The 24,024-nt window shown below is 47.3% G+C and overlaps 1 protein-coding gene and 1 pseudogene across 1 annotated transcript; both read left to right on the top strand.

Moving 5' to 3' along the window:
• Nucleotides 1-10,592: 10,592 nt before the first annotated feature.
• On the top strand, nt 10,593-11,599 carry LOC100835615 (annotated as a pseudogene).
• Nucleotides 11,600-15,991: 4,392 nt separating this feature from the next.
• Nucleotides 15,992-21,954, top strand: LOC100835308 (T-complex protein 1 subunit gamma). The gene is made up of 14 exons (XM_003563760.4): nt 15,992-16,153; nt 16,462-16,523; nt 16,930-17,002; nt 18,038-18,105; nt 18,261-18,330; nt 18,623-18,691; nt 18,791-18,862; nt 18,972-19,045; nt 19,145-19,422; nt 19,741-20,125; nt 20,203-20,328; nt 20,550-20,654; nt 21,293-21,367; nt 21,454-21,954. Exons 1-14 carry the CDS (start codon nt 16,123-16,125, stop codon nt 21,640-21,642), a joined length of 1,677 nt encoding a protein of 558 aa, XP_003563808.1. The 5' UTR covers nt 15,992-16,122; the 3' UTR covers nt 21,643-21,954.
• The last annotated feature ends 2,070 nt before the right edge of the window (nt 21,955-24,024 follow it).

Below are 24,024 nucleotides of genomic sequence, written 5' to 3'. Positions count from 1 at the left end.
TTTCCTAAAGAGTTGTAGTTTGTTAGAAAAGTTAGAGATAGAGTTGGATTTCGGCCTCCTTACTCAAGGTGGACGAAAATATCTCTTCCTCCATCTTTATATACCCCATGAGCCCCCCTAAGGAGCCTTGGGTTTTGATTAGATAAAGTTTAGCCATCTTTGCTACTTTCGTGTAATCGCGTGTGTCGGTTAGACCACCTGTTTTACCGTCATCAAGACTCCAACTTATCGTCTCGTTGAGACATTGGTTTGATATAGTATATTCACAATTTCAGATTGCATCCGCTATTTATCTTGTTCTTGCTTGTTCTTTGATTGCTTGCAGGAACAAAGACCTTCGTGGTCAGGTTGATCGTGCCCCCGCGTGATCAATAACCCTCTGGAGTTGGTGTATCGATTGCTAAGACGCTGCCTTCTAGGCCGTAGTCGGATCGTCAACGTCACCTCCTACCCAAATCGAGAGTTATCAATCTCATCGAAAGATCGGGCCACCCCGACCCACATCACTCCGGGAGGCTTGCTGCGGGCGGAGTGTCGCCTACGGAAAGAGAAGGTACGGTTACGTCATTAACTGACAATTGAAAATGCAGTAAAGGATGCAGGAAGGAGCTGTACCTCTTGCCGGCGCCACCTCTGTTGGGGCTGGCTCACCGGCAGGTGCGATGGCGGCACCGCTGGCCCCTGAGCCGACCGGGTCGGTAGCGCTGCCGGCGTCCGCACGCGCCTTCTTACTCGGCGCGACAGGCGGGGAGTCGTCCCTCCCCCTCTTGCTGGCGCATGTCAGTGAATCAGCCCTCGGGGGGTTGCGCTGGAGCACGAAGCCCCGGAAGACCCCCCGAGCGAGCGGGGCCGTGGGTGCCCGTGGGGTTGCCGCGGCCCGGGGCACCGCGGGACCCGCCGACGGGGCCGCCGCAACGTCGGGGGTCGACACCAGTTTGGCGACCGCCGCCGCGGCCCCGACAACTGCTGCTGAGGTAGCCGCCGCCAGGTTGCTGGCGGCCGTTGCCGGGGTAGTCACCGCCGTGGCTCCGGCAACCACTGCAGGGGTGGTCGCCGCTAAGGTGCCGGCGTACGCCCCCAACGCGGCTGCCACCGCGGAGCTGGTAGCCGCCACAGGGGCGGACATCGCCGCAGCCGCCGTGGAGGTAGTCGCGGCCGCTGCGTGCGCCCTTGATCTGCGCACGATCAGGGGCGCGTCGTCGCTGTCCTCTTCATCGTCGTCCACGGGAACGACTACCCGGGACGCGGCAGGCTGGCCCGCCTCATCGTCCGAAGACCGAAGGGAGGGCCAGCTTACCTCCGACTCACCCCCGCTCTCCTCAAGTAGCTGCTTCCCGCGGGGTGCGGGCGGGGAAGAGCGCAGGGACCGAGTGGGGGTATCATCCATCAATCCCCACTCGTTGCAGGGCGGGAAGGAGGCGACGATGTCCTTCAGCCCCTGAACGCCGACATGGAGGGAGATAACTGCCGGCGGGAACCCCGTAGCGGGAATGTCCTCGTCGGAGATCCCCTTCACCCACACCTGGAGGGATTCCCGGTCCACGCCCTCGCGATGAAGGCGTGTCCTGTCCCCGGGTCCCGTGTACATCCACGAGGGGTGGGAGCGCAGTTGGAGCGGCGCAACTCGCCGGCTGATGAAGGTTCGCGCCACGTCGACGTTGGTGAGCCCCGCCAGCTGCAAGGCCTTGATCTTCTCCACGATGGGGAGGAGATCGGCGTCGCGGTGGTACCAGTCCCGCCAGCCACCGTGGGGTTGCGGCAGCTCGGTGGGCGAGAGGATGAACTTCTCGGGGTCTTTTACCCGGACCCAACACCAATCGCCCCGCCACTCCTCGATCTTATTCTCCGACCGGACGATGAACTTGGACTTCATCCGGTCACGGGCGCGGAACACCACCCTGATGACATCGCATTCGCGTTATCGATTCGGGGGTAGAAGTAATGCCGGAACAGTGCCACCGACAGAATTACCCCAACGAATGCTTCGTAGAGGAACTGGAAGGTGGTGAGGAGGTAGAGAGGCGTGGGGTGGAGCTGCGCCACCCGCAGCTGGTACGACTCCATCAGCGTGTGGAGGAACAGGGAGAACAGCGGCACCGGTCCGGTGAGGATGAAGCGCCCGAACACCCGGAAGTCGTTTTCCTGGTGGTCGGTGCCCACGGGGAAGATCAGGGTCTCCCCGTGCTCGTTGAACCCAGAGGCGACGACGTGCCGGATCTTGGCCAGCGCCTCGCCGTTGTAGCCGGGCCGGTAGAAGGCGAGTGTGGCCCTCATCGCCCGCTTCTGCTGATCTTCTAGGCCGCCGCCTCGCTTTTGCTGGCCGTCGGTTTCTTTGGAGCCTTCCCCTCCTTTCCCTTCCTGGTGGTGGGGGGCGCCATGGGGAGTGGAGGCAGATGCTAGCAAAGCTCTTGAGCGCAAGATGCGAAGAAGTTGGAAGACGAAGGCTGGAGGTCTAAGCGTTTTCCCCTCAGTGCAGCGGTAAAAGCTTTATAACACTCCGCCGTTTGGTAACGGCCGGTTCCGCACCCTACAGGCACGCTGGGATAATTGCTAATCAACGGGATAATGCGAAGAGTGGCCTTAACTTCCCTGTTTAAGGGGGAGGTTACAGCGGAAATCTCGCACCCACTACTCCGTCTGTAACGGCAAGGTATGTGGGGCGGCGAAGAGACGCGGGCCCGAGGCGAGTCGGGACCCACGCGTTGGTTGGGGCGTAGCCCGGCAACTGGCCAGGGAAGGGTTCGCCCGGGAACGGGTGTTGCCGGCCCACGCCCGGGGGCTACTGTCGCACCAGTGGCACCCGGGGTACCACTGCCGCACGACGCGTGGGTCGCATTGCTAAGTTCCCGGGAGGATCTCACCCCGGGCGACAACGTGCAGGCTGCCCGGCAAGCTACCAGCCCGGAAGGGCTAGCGGGGCTTCGGGGAATAATTCCGCCTGGGCACCTCCCGGGACGGCACTTGCCGGGAGGAGGTGCTTCCGGGCGCAGGTTCCCGCCGTGAGGGCGGGGCCGAGCAAGCAGAGCAGCGGCGCCACGTGGGCACGCGGCAGGCGCCCAGTGTGCAGTCTCGCCAGAGCAAGGAGTGAATCGCACGACGCATTTAATGAGCCGACAGAAGGGGCGTTATCCGTCTAGTCGGACGAACAGTGGCTGTCCAGTCCTATTTTTTAGGCCTTAGACCCCTAGCCGTGGGGTTGGCGCTCATGCACGCACGCCAGCACACTGAGGGGGAGCTGCCCGAGCTCCTTGCTCGCCACTTGTAAACCATGCACCGTGGCACCTGTGGTATCCCCTTGGCTATAAAAGGAGGACCCCCGCCAACGGTCAAAGTGTGCTTCCATCTCACAGTTCGGCACTAGCCTTAACCAAAAGTAGCAAGGAGCACTTAGCCGAAAAAAGAGCACCCGGGGACCCTTCCCTGGGAACTTGTAAACCCTCTGTTTCACAGTAATACAAGCTCAGACAAGCAGGATGTAGGGTTTTACACTGCAAGGTGGCCTGAACCTGGGTAAAGAGAGTGTGCATGCGTTCTTAGTGGATTCACAGGCTTCGCATTGGCCCCGCCGGCGATCGCCGGAGCAATCCCCGTAGCCCACTGCCGAACCTAAAAAGGGGGTGCCCGCGCATCCCCGTGTCGGAGCCCCATGCGACGACAGACCCCTTCACCCCATTCCTTCTGAACAATAACTTCGGCCGCCTTGAGGCCGCTGGAGCAGTATTGCTGAGAACCCATAGCATGCCTGACAAAGTCGGTCTTCTCTTCGTTGGTGTCCGGTTCGAGTCCACAAACTTGTCTGCCGGTGGAGGGGACCCCGATCTGCAGGCCGATGTGCTCGGCGAGCATGTGAATGCAGCCGTCCGGTCTAATCTTCATGGACCGGCTCTTCACATCTATCCTGCTTAGAACGGCTACGGTGTACCTGAGGTTTACCCTGTTGATCCTGGGAGTATGGAGGCAGCCACCAAAACCGATGTCCAGGACGGCCTTTCTCTTCCTGTCGCAAAACTTGTTTATGATTTCCGCGACATGCCGTGCTGAGCTATGCGCAGTGCGCGTGCCCTGCCTCCCTTCGCTCTCAGTTCCCGAATGCTCAGTCACCTCGCCGTCACGACTTGCATCCGTCGTCTCACCGGTCCATCGCTGCTAGCTTCCGTCACCACGGCCTTCCTCCTGGCCCTAGAGCTGCGCATCCGGGTTGGGCGACAGCGTGTTGCCTGCGTGTGGAAGCAGCGTTCACAAGTGACCGCCGAAGCCAAAAGTGAGGACAAATCGTGGGGCAGATCTATGAACGACAGTGAAATGAACACATCCCTAAGGGAAGGGATAAGAACATCATACAGTGCTTCCGGCTGCGCCAGCTTCAGGCTCCATGGCGCCAGTTGAGGCACAGAGCAAAGTTGTGAGGCGCATCTGGGGAGGGCGAACTCAGAGTCCAAGCAAACCTGAAGGATAAAGGGGGGTGGGTGCGAGTCACTGACTCGATGAGCTGCTAGCCATCACCCGTCTGAACAGAGCTGATACCGGGAATCCAGGAGAGCTTGCCTGTACAGAGTCGTGCAGCAAGAAAAGTCGCGTACCTACTTTTCTTGTGGGTCTGATAGGGACATGGCGCGGTGATGTGCGTCAAGTTCCGTGTCTTTCACCCAACACACGTGACGCAACAGACGAGCGTCGGGGGGACCGCCGTCGTCAAGGTCGTTCCGGCGGTGGCTCCCTGTGGACAATCAAAGATTATGACTAGTCCCCCCCCCCTAGAAAATCCGGGTGACTCCAGCAAGCTAAATGCAAGGCAAAGAAATCTGGATTAATCCTCGTGGGAACGGGGGACACGCCCCTCATGAAAAGTACATGGACGCTGCTGCTACAGGAAACAACAACCACACGATGCCGGCGGCGACATTGTCATGGGTGACTAACAACAACAAAATGAGAAACAACGCGAGCTGGCACATCTTCTTGATCCTGCGCAGATCCTGCTCCAGCCACACCTGCCTGTGCTCGTTGATCAGCTTTTGGTGAGCGAACCGGCGCCGGAGCTCGCCCAATTCAATTGACAAGTGCTCCAGGTCTTGTTCCCTTGCGACGACCATCCTGCCCGCCATTTGAGTGACTCCAACCACTGCTCGCGTACGGGCCTGCTGCAATACTCCACCATTGCATCAATGTAGTCCATCACGAGATCCACCCATATCCAGGTCTTGCAACTCCACTACTTCATCAAAAAACAAAAAAAGAAGAAGACCCGTGCATGGAGTGACGGATCTATTCAGGAAAGGGGGATGGAGAGGCATAAAAGTTTACGGAATTGTGGAAACCTTAGATCCGCAAGAGAAGAAGTCACGATCCGGGTTCCTGGATGTCTTTGATTTCATCTTGCAAGCTGGTACCCCGCAGCCGCAGAGAAGCTCCGGTGGCGTGAGCGTGTCGTCAACGCCAGTGGATCTGGATCTGCAGACGGATCCGCCGGGGGTCTGCTTCGGGCTGGCAGAATCCATGTCTGAAGACTACGGTGGGAAAGAGAAACGAGGAAGGGCTAGCTCGGTACGAGAAATGAGAACTGGGATGGGGAATCTAATCTGGGTTTTGGGAATGAGACGGGGGAGACATGTGCAGCGTGCAGACGCGGGTTTCTAGACGTCATTTCAATACACGTCCCTACGCACGGCTCAATTCTTGCTCCTGTTGTGCATTTTGGCCCGGATCTTGACGCAAAGATTGTAAATCGGACGGCGGGGACAGTACAGGCCAGTGGCTGTACTGGCCAAAATGCTTTTCCGCATTTTTATGTCCTAAATTTGTTATATTGTTTTTCTTCATTACTAATTTTATCAGTTGTATCGCGCTTGAATATGCCTGAACCAGAGATGATTTGTCGATGATAAAAGATATCAAATCTGAAACAAGCAACAAAAGAAAACTTACTTAAGTGAGAAAAATGGTAGCGAAAAACAACCCACTTAAAAAGATCTAATATTTGAAATAAATGTTTTGTAGTCTAGGACGTGCGCACGTGCACCTTCCCACTTACTAGTATATAATGTACTACTTCCTCTGTCCTGAAATTTGGATTTAGGTTGATCTCACCCAAGCTCCATGGTCAGATTAGTTTCTGCCCATTAGGTTAATCTGTGGGTATGACATAACACCATATTAGCTTCTCCCGTCCCAAATCTTTCGTACTAAAATTTGTAAGCAAATGAAAAAGTCATGTACTTAAATATGTTTTTTTTTTTGCAACATACTTTTTTTGATGTAATTTTTGCAACATACTTGCGCTCTACAAATATCAGGTTTTAGAATTGAGGACGTTGCAAAATTAATTCAGCATATACCACAGTGCACACATCAGTTTGAACATCTATGTTTGAAATGCCTCGGTTCAGAATCTGAAGCAGCATATGGGGCTACAAGTAAAATCTATAGAAAGGCATCAAATATTAACTTATATTTTTTTTTGGAAAGATGGCAGGAGCTCTGCCGTTCGTTAAAGAAGGGAAAGACTACCGCTAACCTTGGTTATAAGGGTCAAGGTTAGCGAGAAAACCCCCATATAACAGCAAAAGAAAATTATGGTTGCCCTCGTAAACATATTAAAATCTTCATGGATGATATGCGCCACCTCCTCGGGCTCTTTCATCTCATTGAAAAGATACGTTGATTTCTTCTAAAGTGATGTCTCGAACAATAGATAGGGAAGGTACTTGTCTGTAACTCTGAAACCAAAGTGAAACAAACTAAAGAACTACTCCCTCCGATCCATATTAGTTGTCGAAATATTACATGTATCTAGACGCGTTTTAGACATACATACATCCATATTTTGACAAATTTGAGACCATTAATATGAATCGGAGGGAGTATCATATGTATCTTTTGAATCTGAACAAAAGTTCCAAACCCAAAAGCATTGTGTCTTCTGAATCTGAGCCAAAATGTCAGAATTATTGGTTTCAAGGTTGCTTGATATACATAAAAGAACTGATCTGTGACTAAGTCTGCAGATGTGCAGCCTTTTTGGAACAAACATAATCCATCAGTAGACATTTGATTTTGGAAATGTAATAGGACAGGAATAGCTTAATAACTGTTTTTTTGCATAGAAAAATGTACAAAAATATTTAGGAAGAACCAATATGCTTTCAATATAATCCACCCCAACTGATTTGTATTCCTTGGCAAAATTGCATAAGCTAAATTCATGTTCTTTCACAGGCCACTTTTGAGCGAGTGGTCAGAGCAAGCATGAATTTGTAGGACAGTGAGCTAAAAGTTTTTGGTATACTCTAATGGATTTTCAAGTGAGTGGATCTCCGCCAACTGAATAGCTTTCACGGTATCCATTTCTGCACATGACATGGAAGCAAGGACAGCTCGACTATCCCCAAGATTTAGAATGCACAAATATGTTCCCTGAAGAAGCACAACCAGAACGCACGACCCAACTGAAACTAAGTCCTGCATGTCATTCATATCTACTTCAACAATGCATAAGAAGCCAATCTCAGCTTGATCAACAGCAGCATTGAGGCAATTCAGCACACCAGCACACAAAATTTCAGAAAGTTTTACGTCTTCATTTTCTGCAGTTCTCATGGCTAATGTTAACCCACTTTTAACACCATTACGAGAGCCTTCTGATGAATTGTATAGGCTAGGGCTGCAGCGGCAGGAGGTGGAGAACTCACCCGAGAAGGCAGTGGTGGAGGGGGAGAGCTCACTGGAGCAGGTGGTAGAGAAGATTTCATCAATGGCGACGGCGCGGGTTTGGGGGACAGGATTTAAACGGTGGCGGAGGCGAGCTCTCGGGCGCCGCCGCGCCGGCGATGGAGATGACCCGGGGCTCCATGGTTGTGTGGTCATCCGTGATTGAGAAAGAGAGGGGGACAAAGGTAGGGGCCCCAGGCCTGATCCGTCTATGCACACCGTCCGGAAACTCAGCCAGCTTCGTCGACCTCCTTTCTCCCCTTCCCGCTCGCTACTACTCCTTATGCCAGTCTGCCAAGTCCTCCGCGATGGCAACGGCCAGACTTCGTCACGAGATGAGGGCAGCGAAGGGCAGTAACCGGGACCTACAGATTAGAAAGGAGGCGGAGGTTGGCTCGGCAGCCAGCGACGCGGGAAAAACTGGATCGATTTTTTAATGGGAGCCTCACGGATCAATCAGGCGTGGGAGGAGAGATGGAAGGGGCTGGAAAGTGGGTCCCACTTGCAAGTGATGGGAGGATGGACCACGTACCATCACCAACAAATGCCTCTTTTATACGAGTTAAGACTTAAGATAAGTAACCAGAGTTACATCATTGAAAAGGAGGGAATTAAGCAAGAAGAAGAGAGGAAGCCCAGGACCCAACCGACGAGAATTTGGCTTGACGAACAAGTTCGTGAGCAACACGGATCGTTTCACGACCGCAGTGCTCAATTTTTATGCTAGCAAAATCCCTTGAATAAGTAAACACAATGTTTAGAGTTTCCGTCACAAAACTGTTATCACAGTGAATGATGATTTTCCTGCATCCCTGGGAGGAAGCAAGTTTAAGTCCTAAAAGCACTGCCGCAGCTAGCAATCTGTCATTCGACGCAGCAACAAACTCACCCCTAGGGTTCTGGATAACAGCTCCAATCGTTCCATTCAGATCAGCAGCAGAAAAGCTCGCATCAACATTACCAACCACTCTTTTAAGTTTGTTGCCAGGAAGTCACTAGGGCGATTCAATTGTCAGCGTCAACACTTAATTATATGGTTAAGAGTAATTGTTCCACCCGCTCAATTGCAGATTTCCAACCATATGTTAAACTGTTCAATGCTTCTAGGTGTCTAGGTGGCACTATCCCTCAGATGGATTAATTAGATGTTTGTAGGTGGACTATAAACATATCATGTAATACCTATATTTAAAAATATTTGCAATGATACCACTTTTATTTATGTCACTTTTTTGACGAAATTCAGCAGAGCTGATTCGTTAATTAAGAGAAGTACGGAGTAAACTGTGTACAGTGGAAAAAAACAAAAAAAAAGGAAATTAGGAGGAAAAGAGAAGGAAGAAAAGCTATACAAGCTATACAAGTTACGGAGGATCAAAAGGCATCGTAGTTTTCATCCCTGCCACTGGCAGACGCCAAGAGTTCCGAAATCAAGTCGATGAGAGCAGAAGTTGGGTAGGCCTCGAGTTGAAGATTCAGTTATTGCGTTCTTTCCAGAGCGTCCAGGAGCAGAACATGCGGAGGACAGTCTATTTATCATTTGATTCATCTTTTCTTGATTTGTAATTGTGGTCAGTAAACAATGCGTGGACATATTACATTTTCCCTTTTCTGAATGGAAGGGAACTCGATACATACTACAGATACAGGCAGGCTCTCCTGCAGTTTATACTGTACCAGAGTAACTTCTCCTGTCCTGAATTCCGGAGAAGCGAGGAAAGGAGGAACCAAACCCACGTGCCCCAGAACCACGACAATAATACCCGCAACTGTTGTACAACAACGAGACACTGAATACAGCAGCTGTCGCGTCAGGACTGATGGGCAATTTAAAGGAGTGCTCTGGCCGTCGGTTGGATGTAAGTATGTAACTGTACCCAAACGCCGTATTCGAGCCGTCCGTTCTGATTTAAATCAGATGGCACAAAGTTGCGTTCCACCATTTCAATTGGCATAAAGTAGAGGGTGAAAGGGTGGTTCTTCGAGAGCATTCCGTGAGGCTATTTCTGTCAATCAATTTTAAAAGGTTATTTTTGTTAAATGTGCTTGTGGAGCTTGGGAGCTTTCCGTGTCAGGCCATTTTTGTCGATTAGTTTCAAAAAATATTATTTTTGTCAATTACGTTGAGAAAGGGTTGTCTTAGCAAAAAAAAATCCTATTATTGTAGACATATTTCATCGATGAGTAAATTTCATGGACCACAATTCTTCGAGTTAGGGTTTCATCGCGCCATAATTATTACTAATAGTCTCAAAAAACCACTGTTTTTGAGGCATAATGTTTCACCGAACCCAAATCGGGTAGATTAGGACGTTTGAAGTTGTTTTCGACAAGTGGGAGCCACCTGTTAGGCGCCACGTCGGACAGGCCGACCCGTTTTGTTGCCACGTCAGCTCCCGAACATGCCTTGACCCGTTAAGCGCACTTCACATTTCGGGTCCGACGGATCCAAGTCAGGCGACGGCTCATCTACGAGATCCGCTACAACATGTTGCCGCCAGGATCTTACCGATTTTGATGGCATGAAGGAAGGCACCGTCTGAGAGGCCATGTAGACCTTGAGTTTTTTTAAAAAGAAATTAAAAGCTAAAAATAAAAGTTAAAAGAGAAAATAAAAGCAAGAAATTAAACGTGTTTTGATATTGAGAAATCACCGGATTTTAATTAGTGATCCGTCCACGTATAGCCATGTGAGAGGAGAGAGTGAGGGTAACATCCAAATCTTTTAATCTAACTGTTCCAATTTAAACATTTTTCCTTCAAAATGAGAAATCTAAAACATAGTCCTGTCAAATGTCAAAATGCTCAGCGCTTATGGCGAGAAACTCCCGATTGCTTAAAAGAGAGAGAGAAACTCCCGATGTACTTTTACCCGTGACCTGATTCCCCAAACAAGTCCCACTGACAATGCGGAGAACGGGAATCAATCCTTTTCTCCACCAGACGGGCCAAAGTGCCAAACGCGTAGATAAAAACAGATCTCGGTCTCCCCCGGAGGCCAGAACTCAGCCCAAAGCAGAGGAAACCAGGAAAACCCAACCGGCGAGACAGAAGAAGCGAACACCCCGACATCCGGCTCTATGGCTTCGCAGTTGATCGAGGAGACCGGTCGGGCGCGGAGGTGTTCACCGAGCTCTGCGAGGTCAAGGCCCGCGAGTTCCTGGTGGAGCTCGGCCTCCCCGACGGGGTCCTCCCGCTCCCTTCCGTCGAGGAGGTCGGGTACAACCGCGCCACCGGGTTCGTGTGGCTCCGGCAGGGCCAGTCCGGCGGCCTGACCCACACCTTCGACGCCATCGGCAAGCAGGTGTGGTACGCTACCGAGGTGACGGCCATGGTGGAGCGCGGCCGGATGCACAGCATGAACGGGGTCAAGAGCAAGGAGATGCTCATCTGGGTCACCATCTCCGACATCGTGGTCAGCCCCTCCGGCACCAAGATCGTCTTCCGCACCCCCGCGGGGCTCGGCCGCGCCTTCCCCGTCTCCGCCTTCCAGCTCAACCCGCCGGCGCCGGAGGGCGAGGCCAAGGTCTCCGAGGAGGACGCCGCCGCCGCCGCCACCACCAACTGATCTACTAGCAAAGCAAGTAAAAGTCAATGAACGGCGTGTGCCTTAGCAGCGGTAAGCAGTTAATTTCGTTTGCGAGATCCGGTGGTAATCAGTGAGTCCGTGACCTTTCCCTTTCCTGTGTTGCCAGTGTGATGTCGAGTGGATGGTGCCGAAATAAGCGGTGCTTGTATTATGAACTAAATTTCGAGCTGTGATGTGTTCTAGTGGTACGGAGTAGTATTCTTGTTTCAGTTTGATGCGTTTGCTTACGCATTTGATCTATCTGTTAGCTGGTTGTATGGAACTTCATAATGTGTTCAGGATTGGATCTGCGTGTTTTGCGTACTCGTATGCCGAGAGTTCCAGATCGATCTGCCTCTCAAAAAATGTTCCAGATCGAATTAGAGGGAAATTGATAATCGATAAAGTTAAACACGACCAACTACCAGCCTGTGATCCACACTGCAATTACATACAAGTATACAAGGATTGTTAATCTTGCAAAAATATAACCCAAGATGGGTGTGGCTATATTTAAGTTGCCTGATTTTAAAAAAAAACTTTAAATATAAGTTGATAAATCAGAGCTCTTGAATTAACTTGTAGATCTCGTTTTATCCTTTTTCTTTCATCATCATTACGATTATTAAAACACAAATCATAGCCAACGGCTGAGAAATCAACTTATATCTAACTAAAAATTAGGCAACTTAGATATAGCAAAACCTTAATTATGAAACAGTCTAGTTTATGTTCAGAAACATATTATCATTTTCGTCCCATAGTGATCAACCCGAGCCAGGTGGATCACGGTGGATTTCCTGCTGGTGCCTGAATCCGCTTCTTCCCCCTCGCCCCCTCCCCCTCCGCTTCCTTCTTTTACTGCTTTGCTATAAGAACTTGAGACTTTGTTGTTTCCGTTTGTTGAAATGGAAAATGGGGGAAGTCGGTCGATTCGAAAAAAAAACATATTATCCGGTTAATCTTGAATAACTTAAGAACACCTCCAGGCCTTCGAAAAAAAACATATTATCCTGTTAATCTTGAATAACTTAAGAACACCTCCAGGCCTTCGGGGCATCATTCCAACAGGAGTAGGAAAAATCTATGCAATTTGTTGGTATTGAGTTTAAACCCGTGTTGCAAATATATTTTCCTCTTTTTTGGCAGGTGAGCCTGCCCTCCTCGTGTGAGTGAGTAATCTTTGCTATAATAGCACAACACCCGTGAAATTAACATATATAACAAATGCTACACTCCATTAACAATTGCTGTAGTATTAATTATCGATTATTTAAGATTATATAATCTATATGTTTTTTTATCTCAATGATCTTTGCCACAACAACTGAAGAAAATAATAATAATCAATTGGCACGGTTTAAAAGCGAACGATCACAGCCACCAATAGTCTCTTTATATATAGGTGCAAACATTTTACGATCGAGGAACCGTCCTCTGAGGGACATGCCCGTCACCTTCTCCATCCTTTCACCCCACACACAAAAAAACGAACCCTTGCAGAACACTCATTGCTCCTGACACCATTGCGTTTATCTTATTCATAGGTCTCTCTTGCATGCCACACACACTAGGTCGGTTTTTATCTAGATCGGCCGCTACACCTGTTTTTATCAAGATCGATAATTCCATCGAAAAAACACATGCATGCATGGTAGTTTTTACTCTCTCGATCGCTCCACCAGTTTTACCTGCATTGATCACTCCACCTAAAAAATGCACGGATGTTACGGTTTTACATTTCGCACTAACCAACCAACCCAAGCAAAACTTCCTCAACGAGGCAGGAATCGAGCCAATGGAGTGTCCATTTCCAGCAATTGAGTACCATTATTAATAAGTCACTATAAGGCCTTCCAAAGTGTTGAATTTTGTCAGTTCATAAAGCTGATGTACACGGCGTAGCTGGTGTAGGAAAAATTTACATCAACCGACCCATGTACATGAACTGAAGCAAACTGTGCTAGTTGAAACGTAGGAGAGAGGGAGGGAAAGGAAACAGCCCACTGCTGCAACAGATGAGCTAAGATGCTCTTACTGGTAGTTAATTTATTATATAGAAGGTCCTACCACGATCTTGCACCGAACCATAACACCGGAGCAATTTTTCTGAATCGATCTAAACAATGTTGGGTCCTACGTTTCATTCTTTGAGCCAATGCTATGCAAGGCCTAAGGCCTTCTCCAATGTATCGGTGCATATTTCAGTTTTCAGAGTATGCATCGGTGCATGCTATTGGAGCAACAAAAAGCAGGCAGTCCAAACTCAGGTTTTGCTTGCATCAGTTCATGTACTTCCTCCTTTCCATAATACAGCGTATATAGATTTTTTTAATTTGTTCCACAATACACCTCATTTTTCTCCTAGTACCCGCACGCGGCCAATAACTACTCACATCCATTTATTATTAACCCAATATGAGTGGTCAGGTACTAAAAACGAGAGATGCCTTGGTCCAAGTGCACAAATCTATATGATCTGTATTTTGAAATAGAGGGAGTATGAAATAAAGTTGTTGGAAGGCCCCACATGTCATTGAAAAGAGGGACGGGGTGAGAGTATGTGATTGAGTAAATCAATTGATACTTTTGCTAACATGTAGGTCCCACTAGGTATCAAAAAGTAGGTGCATGCCATTGCAGCCAAATGACAAAAACAAGCACCGGTGCACACGTTTGCTTCACCTACACCGTGGAAGGCCTAAGATAAGGCATAAATGCTGAGCCATTAGGGTCGTCTGTTAAAAGATCTATGTCAGATACATAAGATGAGCAAATTAGTTTGTCTCAGATATCATACAAATCAAAGTGGATTTGGTGACTTCCGCAGGCGCAAGTTGTAAGACGTGTGTTCCTAGTGGTACAACAACTTCCTCGAGCATATGGTTGATTAGTCAATGGTGTGCTGATATGAGCAGATGGTATTTTAAATTTTAAATCTGTGAGTTTACATAGGAGGTTCTGCACTTTGCTTAAATTGTGTCAGAATCATGTGACATGAGAGATTCAAAAGTAAAACATCTCACAGCTATGATGTGGTTGGCTGGTTGCAAAACGGTTTTGTAGTGTTACTCAAATAGTTTGATTACTCGAAGGGGGTCCTGACATTATACATGTGTCTGCAGACAGAATACATCCTTGGAGGTTATTTTTGTAATATGAAATTATTCAATCTTGAAGAACTCGTCATGAAATTGCTCATCCCACATCATATCTTCTATTCTCTTTCACACTTATCTTTTTTAAGTATTGACGAGGGAATGACCCTTTGAGTTCTCAACCTTCATATACCTGATACAACCCAACAGGGGGTCCAATCGAAGGCCCATCAAGTAAATGCAGGTCGAGTCCGTCGTAGTGCGGCTCAAGCCAAAGAACGCAATCTTACTATACCAGAATGTACTGATCTGATTGTAACCTTCCTGATTATCACGTCCGAGACCTAGCCGTCAGTATATAAGGCTAGGAGGGGGGATCGGGAATGGGCATCCTCTACACACACGCCAGATCTCATCTGCGCACCATAGCTTCAGAACTTCCTTGTAACCTTGATCAATACAATATGCTAAAGCAGGATGTAGCTGTGTTACCTCCTCGAGGGCCGTGAACCTGGGTAAACCTTGTGTCCCCCCGTGTCCTTGTTAGTCGACGAGGTTGCTGGTGCACCCCGTGCTCTCCTTAGTCCAAAACCCTCGAGTTTGGGTATTGCCGAAGTGAAACTTCGTCATTGGCGCCGACCGTAGGGACGAAGTGCATCAGATCAACAATCTCATCGACCACGCCGTCCTTGATCTGTGACATGTCGACTATGGTGGAGTCGATCCGCTTCGGGTCCCTGAGCTTCACGACTCACCTGCCGGCTCTGCGCCCGGTCTTCAACGACCTTCGCCGCAGTCTGGAGTTGTCGTTCGGAGGTTTCGACCTTCGAGTCTGCCGAGAGGGCATCGTCAGCCTCACGGATCTGTCTCCTTAGTCAACAAGGCAGATCTGCGAGTCCCCGATGGAACCACCGACCGAGCTTTCATCCCCGATACATTCGCTGGGTGAACTAGGGCCTATTTTGGCCAAATTTTTTTGCACCGAGTGCGACTTCCACCACTCGGTGTTCACAGAAGACCCCGCTCCTTACAACGCCAACATCTGTTCGAGTGCGACAAGCAATCCCACTGACAAGATCCCGATCCCTCGAACGACCTTGGCACAGGTCTTTGCAGCGGAAGTGGGTCAAGTATTGTTCAATATAATCTTAGCACCGGCACAAGATTCCCTATGAGAACTTGGAACAAATATGGTATGAAACTAACAAGATTCCCTAGAGAACTTATACCAAATTCGGTAAGTAGCTAAATTTGGTTAAAAAATTTGTTATCTCGCATTCACCTCCATCTGATAGATGCCTTCGATGCTATAACACTTTAGGTTGCCGCACAGTCCATAATTATACTATGGGCGTAGTACACAATTCGAAGGTTCGGGCGAAAATACTGCCACAAGCTTTGCCTAAATATTTTCAGTTGAACTTCACAATTTCAAGGTTCTCTAAATTTTGTCAATCTAAATTCCCTCAGCCAGAAAAGAAACAGTGCCCCGATCAGCGTCCCCACCGGCAGTTCTATAGGTCACCCTCGGACGCACGCTGGTAGCACGTGAGCACTGGACCCTCTGTGGTTGCGTTTGCGAAATTGCGAGTTGCGACCAGGGTTTCGCTTCAAAACCCAAACCGAGAACAAACCCTCGACCTCGAAAGATCGCGCGGCCCAGCAGCAGCCGCCCTCTCCAGCTCTCCTTTCCTCCCCCTTCCTTTCCCCTCGCCGCCGCCTCGCCCACTCGTCTCTCTCTAGATCGCCATGGCATTGCACGCCCCCGTACTCGTGCTCAGTAAGTTCCCCTAGCCCCTCGCCTCTCCTCAATCACCCCCTCCTCCATGCGTCCTAGGGTTTCCGCGCCTGCCCTCCCTCCCCCGTATTTTCTGATATAAATGTTGTTTTCTCGCTTCTAGGTTTTGCTATAGGACATGTGCTGACCTCTTTGTGTCGAAATTTACTTGATCCCGTGATATGTAACCGTGATTCGGTTTTATTTATTCAATTTTGTTGTTGTTTTTATTCTGATCTGATCTCCAATGTTTCTTTTTCTCGATATTTTCTTTAATTTTTTTTGTGCATTTCTTGTATCGATTTGAGCAGAGGACTCATTGAAGAGGGAATCCGGCGCCAAGGTTCACCATGCCAACATTCAGGCCGCAAAGGTCTGTCCTTTCAAGCTCTGTCCCGCTACCAGCTCAAAAAAGCTCTGTCCCACTAGCACTTTGTGCTGCTCGTGCGTCGTTGATGCCTAGCAGGCTCTATGCGTCGCAGTCAAATTTAACTCGCTGTGGGCATTACATTTCGCTATTAATGGAATAGGTTGCACAAGTGGTGCTACTCAAGATGTCAAAGTATTTGGTTTTCTTCTTCCTCTGGAATCAGATAGGTTGATGTCTTAGGTTTCTTATGAGCTTAATCTGAGGTTAACGAAGTCGATTCTGACTTGCAACTATTTTAGCTCAACGAAGCAATATCCAGCTTTAATGGCTTTTACCTGTTACGACATAGTTAATGCAGTTATCAGTATTTTCTTTTACTGTTAGGTAAATGTAGTTGCTTGCTGTGCAGGCCGTGGCAGATATCATTCGCACTACTTTGGGTCCTAGGTCAATGTTGAAGATGCTTCTGGATGCTAGTGGAGGTACCTACACATGCTCTAATGTTGCCTTTACACTGTGCTATTACACTTTTGTATTAGTCCATTAAATTACTACAAATCATATTAATCATATGAGGTGCAGAATTCTGTTGGCGCTAGTTCATCCTTCATTCTATTTTTACATGGGTCCATGGCATAATTCCACTTGTTTGACACGCTGTACTGTCTTAATGTTTTCAATGGAGTCCCCCCATTATGAACTTAGGACATTGATTGTCTCTTGTACTTATCTTGGTCTTGCGTTTCCATTTTTTATGCCTCACCTACTTCTGAGCGGTGTAGTACTCTGCCTCGCTATTTTTCTTTTTCTTTTTGTTATGTTGATATATATGTTTCCTCTTCCCCTTCCGATCTGTTGCTCATTTGCTGCCTCCTCATACCATGGACTTAGAGTACCTGTCTGTTAAGCCCCACGTGGAAACAGAGAATGCTTAATCTCGTTGATTGCGGGAGAGCAGCAATCTGCATGGGTGGGCGTGGTGGTTTCATGTGATTTCCACCATCGTGATAATCGCAAACAGACGGGGGTAAATATGTCCAGTGAGGTGCAAAAATTAGAGATGCGAGTGGATTAATGACGCGCATTAGTTTTTGTTCAAGAAGGAATTGTGCCATAGAAAAATAGACACAGAGAGTACTGATGATCTTAATTTTCTTTGGATATTACTCTTATCAACAGTTTCAACTGATTGCATTTTTACTTTCCTGTGTTATTTGCACAACTATCTTTTATGCATTTGGGACGGTTAGGGAGCCTGTAGTTTACAAGGATATTATAAAATTATGTCATGTTGGCCATATCAAGATCATAAGTAATAAGGGACAGTATTCCATAGGAGGGCTGAACTGGATAACCAGATGGCTCTTCATTAGGCTGTTTGCTTGACTTTTGTCTTATCCATGTCAAATATTATTTGCACCTTGTGCCATCTTCTGCTTATAATTTCACATGTGAAATAACCTGTCTTTACAAGGTTTTATACTTTTATTTTGTTTATCTGAGTTCTGCTTTTGCAGGTATTGTGGTCACTAATGATGGCAATGCTATATTGCGGGAAATAGACATTGCTCATCCTGCTGCCAAGGTATGTAGAATGCTCTCTCTCTCTCTCTCTCTCACACACACACACACACATATTGCTGATGATATTTATAACGGGCTGTCAGTCAGTCTCTTAATTATTTCTCGTAAGTGGATAAAGTCATATTGAATTTAACTCTACATTTTCATTTTACTCAGTCTATGATTGAGCTAAGCCGCACACAAGATGAAGAAGTGGGTGATGGCACAACATCTGTCATTGTTCTAGGTATGCATGTTGTTTGTGATACATTCTGTTTTGGTAATTACTTTGATGAGTAATAACAAGACCCATTTTTTCTTTACTTGTGACCCACTTTTATTAGTCTTACAAGCATGCCATCTGAGATCATCTAACTATGGTCTAACTCTCCAATATTATTCTTGGGAAACTAAGCATATGGCTATTAGCATGAGCTGCCAAAAAAATCAATCTCTTTGTAACTAATTACACTAGAAAGATTTGCACTTCAAAGTTTAAGGCAACTTTTATTCTTCTGTACTAACTTCTGTTTCTCTAGCTGGTGAGATGCTCCATGTTGCAGAAGCGTTTATTGAAAAGAACTACCACCCAACTGTTATTTGCCGAGGTAATTGTTGCATGGTTCTGACGGCCTAAGAAAACTGCACTCTGTCTATATTCCTTGATTTTTAATCTGTTCTGAAGCTTTTGTGTTTCTACTTTTTAGCCTACACCAAAGCTCTCGAGGATGCTTTAGCTGTCCTTGACAAAATTGCGATGCCTGTTGATGTGAATGACCGTAAGTCTGAATCCAGCATGCTACAATTTTTGTATTAGAGTTCTTCCAAATACATTGGTTCTCATGTACTATTTGGTAAACTGATGCAACCGAGACCTACATAATGTAGGCGGGGCAATGCTAGGGCTGGTGAAGAGTTCCATTGGTACAAAATTCACTGGTCAGTTCGGTGACCTTATTGCTGTAAGTATCGTCCTTTTATGTCAAGTTGGCTACCAGCTAAGTTACTTTTCCATTGATTAAGCTTATGGTTTATTTGATCTCTTGTGTTGCTATCGTCAGGACCTTGCTATAGATGCTACTACAACAGCAGGTGTTGACCTAGGTCAAGGCATGCGTGAAGTCGATATCAAGAAATACATCAAAGTAGAGAAGATTCCTGGTGGCCAGTTGGAGGATTCAAGGGTTCTTAAAGGAGTCATGTTCAATAAAGATGTTGTGGCTCCTGGAAAAATGAAAAGGAAGATAGTTAATCCGCGTATCATTCTTCTGGATTGCCCTGTTGAGTACAAGAAAGGAGAAAATCAGACAAATGCTGAGTTGATGAAGGAAGAAGATTGGTAAGTGTACTCCCTCTATCCAAGTTTATAAGTCCTTTGCTGGTTCCGATCACCAATTTCATCAACTATATATGCATTATATTGCACAAAAAGTATACCATTAGATTCATGATCGAAAGAACTTTTCAGCGATATACTTTTTTTTGTCATATAATTTTATTTCGTTAGTTAAATTGGTGATCTAGGAACGCTTGCATGCCATATAAACCTGGACGGAGGTAGTAGATTCAGAATCTCCTGCCCATATGTATTATGAATTGCAATAGCACTGTTTAGTTGCTATGGGTCAGTAGTGATTTGGTAAATATGCTACTGCAGGCAGGTTCTGCTAGAGCTGGAGGAAGAATACATAAAGAACCTCTGTGCGCAAATTTTAAAATTCAAGCCTGATTTGGTTGTCACAGAGAAAGGTCTCAGTGATCTTGCTATCCATTATTTAAGCAAGGCCGGTGTTAGTGCGATCCGTCGACTTAGGAAGACTGACAACAACAGGATTGCTAAGGCTTGTGGTGCAGTTATAGTGAACAGACCAGAGGAGCTTCAAGAATCAGATGTGGGAACACGGGCTGGCCTCTTTGAGGTCAAGAAGATTGGTGATGAATTCTTTTCCTTCATTGTCGACTGCAAAGATCCTAAGGCATGCACTGTTTTGTTGAGGGGAGCAAGCAAGGACGTCTTGAACGAGGTGGAGAGGAACCTTCAGGTATTTGTTCTACCTTCTTAGTCCTTGTTATTTTCGTTGTACGAACTGTCTTGACCTTTAACCTTTTTCATTCACAGGATGCCATGTCTGTTGCAAGGAACATTTTGAAAAACCCAAAACTTCTACCTGGAGGTGGTGGTACTGAATTGACTGTATCAGCAACACTGAAGCAAAAGAGTTCTTCAGTTGAAGGCGTGGAAAAGGTATTGCTTCAGAAGTATTAATATTGGCATTTTATGAGTAACGAAGCCATTTATGTGGAGGCCTACTGTATATGCACATAAAGTATGAACTAATACAGCATAGCCGAATATAATATCTATGTTTTGTTGTGGTTTGGGCATCCCATGGAATATGGTTCTTTCTCTGATAGCAGCTTACGTTATGATTTGAGTATCTAATTACTTTCTGGTTGTTTTGTCAGTGGCCGTACGAAGCTGCTGCGTTAGCATTTGAAGCAATCCCAAGAACTTTGCTTCAAAATTGTGGTTTGAATGTTATTAGGACAATGACACAACTCCAGGGAAAGGTAATAACTCCTATCTTTTTTATCAGGGACGGACCCAGCTGGCTGATTGGGTGGGGCCAATAATATTTTAGATCTCCTTCCATTAGTAGGAATTATTAAAAAACTAAAAGAAAAATAGAATCGCAGTGTATTTGTCCCACCCAATATTTAAAATAGTGTTTGTACCACCCAATATTGAAAAGGTGGGTCCGCCACTGCTTTTTATTGATATGTAACTCTCTAGCTGCCTCGACAAAATGTTCAGGAAGAGGACTCAAGGTTTCAGCTGCAGATTCTGTGTAACATATTTTACCTTATATAGATAGAAGTGTCATGGGTTGAGCATTGAAGTAAGCTGGGGAGGATTGCTCTAAGTTTCTAGCCATAGGTTTCAGCTTTTTGTAGAAACCACCCTTAAAAACAGAGCTAGTTGAAAGGACTATAACTTGCACTGAGATGGCTTTCCAACAGTACTTCTGGTCTTCACACCATCATTTTTTGAGCCATAATAGAAATTCTTGTTAAGGCATTAGCCCCCCACCCGAAACCAAATTAAACCATATGTGTAATGCTTCGTTTCCAGTTAAAAACCATTGCAAAGTTGATGACACCTGTATTACTGCCTCTGCTTGCTTCTTAAATGCATTTTGTTGCTTCAGCATGCGAATGGTGAAAACGCCTGGGTTGGCATTGATGGAAGGAGTGGTGATATTGTGGACATGAAAGAGCGGAAGGTAGGTTTTGGTCTGCGTGAATCTACCATGTCCCTGTAATTTACATGCGAGTGGTGAATCTAAGCACCACGATATTTGTGTTGTAGATCTGGGATTCTTACAGTGTGAAGGCACAGACGTTCAAGACAGCTATTGAGGCAGCTTGCATGCTTCTACGGATTGACGACATTGTCAGTGGTATCAAGAAGAAGCAGGCTCCTGGAGCCGGTGCTCCTAAGCAACCTCAGATCGAACAGGAGGGTGATGCAGACACTGAACAAATGATCCCAGAGTAGAACTACTATGCTGTTGGAGCGAGCCTGCACGGTGTACGAAAGCCAGAGTAGTGCCAATGGAGCAGAATGTTTTAGTAACATGTGAATTGATGTCGCCTGGTTGCATCTCTTGAATGTTTGTTCGTGGCCAGGCCAGCTGGATTGCCTAGTATTAGCATGGGTTTGTAGCTTTTCTATATGTTCGGATGTGGGGCATGAGTCTGTGTATTGTATCAGCATTTTGGGATCCGAGGTTTTGCAGGATTGGCTGCTGTTAGTTTTGTTTTCGAACATCAGAATTTCGATTAAGCTGAACTTTATGAGTTACGACTAGCTTATACGCTGACAAATACTCCGTATCATCCATTCACTTAGCCAGACCATTTCTAAGTGCCGATCCAGGTAATGTTTGAGCTGTGACCATTAACTTATCCCGTTAGCGTGACTAGTAACTGAGAATCTTAAGGCTGCCTTTGTTTAGGCTGGAGCTGGAAGAAGCTATTTTCTTGCTGAAGCTGAAAGGCTGGAGCTAAATCTGACTTGCTGTTCGTTTAGTGTAGCAGTGAAATTATGGATGCAGCTGGATGGGAATGGAATGTTTGAAATGCCCATGTTTGTAGCGATATTTGATCAAGCATTGAGTTCGATGTTGGTAGTGCAAATGATGAGTTTAAGAAATATTTTGAGCGTTAAATACGTAATTTGATAGGATTCATCTAAAATCGTTTGTTTGGCTAGATTTAGAATAACTTGCTTGATTTCATATATTATTTAAGCTTGACAATGAGTCAATGAATTCATGTCCCTGGTCATGGCATGTAAGAGCAAACAATGAACATGGATACAAACATACAAACACATCTGCACTGGACATTCAACCAATAAAAAACTAATAAAATCTCCTGCAAACTATGCTATTTCCTTCGTATCTCCTCTAGCAGAGGATGCACAATGGAGACCAGGATCTATCACATCTCCTTCAAAATTCTCCTGAACAATTGCATGAACTGAAGATCTCCCTGTCTAGAATGAGAAGGGGAGAGGTGGTCGACGGGGAGGCGGGCCGGTGGCGCGGTCACGTGGACGACGGGGAGGCGGGCCGGCGGCGCTCGGGGAGAGGAGGGACGCGGGCCGCCGGTCGGGGAGACGAGAGGCGCGGGGCGTCGTGGCCCTCGACGGGGAGGCGGGCCGGTGGCGCTCGTGGAGAGGAGGGACGCGGGCCGCCTCGGGGAGAGGAGAGGCGTGGGCCGCCGCTCGGGAAGAGGAGAGGCGCGGGGCGTCGTGGCCCTCGACGGGGAGAGGCTCTGGGCGTGGTGGGGCTTCGCGACCGTCGATGGGGAGAGGAGAGACGGTGGGCGTGGCTGGAGCAGAGAACATGCAAGGGGCGTCGCCGCCGTGTTCGTCTGGATCGGGGCTGAGGCGGGCCGACGGGGAGAGGAGAGGGAGGGGGACCGGTGGAGGAGGCTGTCGGGCGGCACGGATCTCAGGCGTTCCGGTGGCGCGTTCGGCTGGCTCCGGGCAGACGACGGGGAGGCGGAGGATGGTGAGGCCGCGGTCGTGGAAGAGAAAGAGGAAGGGAGGGAATCGGGGAAAGAGCCAGCTCGGGAAGAAAGCGGTTCCGGCGGCCGGTGGCAGTTTTGATGTAAATACTGAATAAGTGACAGGGGTAAAGGGGCAAAGTGACAGGGGTAAAGGGGCCTGGATATTTCACAAGCTCCAGCCGGAGGTGCCTGTCCTCTCTAGTGCAAATTCGACCGTAGTTTCTTCTCTCCAGCTAGCTGCAGATGAAGTGTTTGTTTTGGGTTGTTGTCCCAAAAAGTCAAATAAGCACAAGTCTCAGCCTAAACAAAAACACCCTAATGACTTGTTTGGTATTAGTGTAATTTTTAGCCACTAGTGTTTTGGTATTTGAAGAGTTTGGGTGTTCACTAGTGTTTTGATTTGGTACAAAAATGGAGTGTTTTGTGCGGAAAAACTAGAGATAATTCCCTATAAATCCTTCCTACCAAACAACCATTCGAGTTCAGTGTTTTTTCATTTGGAGTGGATAATACCCTAAAAGGTCTAGTACCAAACAAGGCCTAAATGATTATTTTTACAAATCTCATATATTTCAGTCCCGCATGTCAATATTCAAATTTGTGAAATGTTTTCCGTGAATATTCCGTAGGCATGGGAACGTCATGTATTTCAATCCACGGGTAATTTTTGGGGTCTTGACGGTCTGTCATAAGTTTTTCTTTCTGAACAGAAACCGATGTTCCGAAATATTCGCCGTGCATAACTGCATACTCGCTTGTCCTTTTTTTTTAGGGAACTGCATACTCGCTTGTTGTACTGACTGAATATGCTGAAAGTAAAATTCAAACAGTTTCAAAAGAGACAGAAAGAAATGAGGCCGAA

This window comes from Brachypodium distachyon, chromosome 1, assembly GCF_000005505.3.
Source record: "Brachypodium distachyon strain Bd21 chromosome 1, Brachypodium_distachyon_v3.0, whole genome shotgun sequence".
In the NCBI taxonomy this organism is placed as follows: domain Eukaryota; kingdom Viridiplantae; phylum Streptophyta; class Magnoliopsida; order Poales; family Poaceae; genus Brachypodium; species Brachypodium distachyon.
Note: the sequence above shows the minus strand (reverse complement) of the source record. Positions and strands in the feature narration are given on the sequence as shown.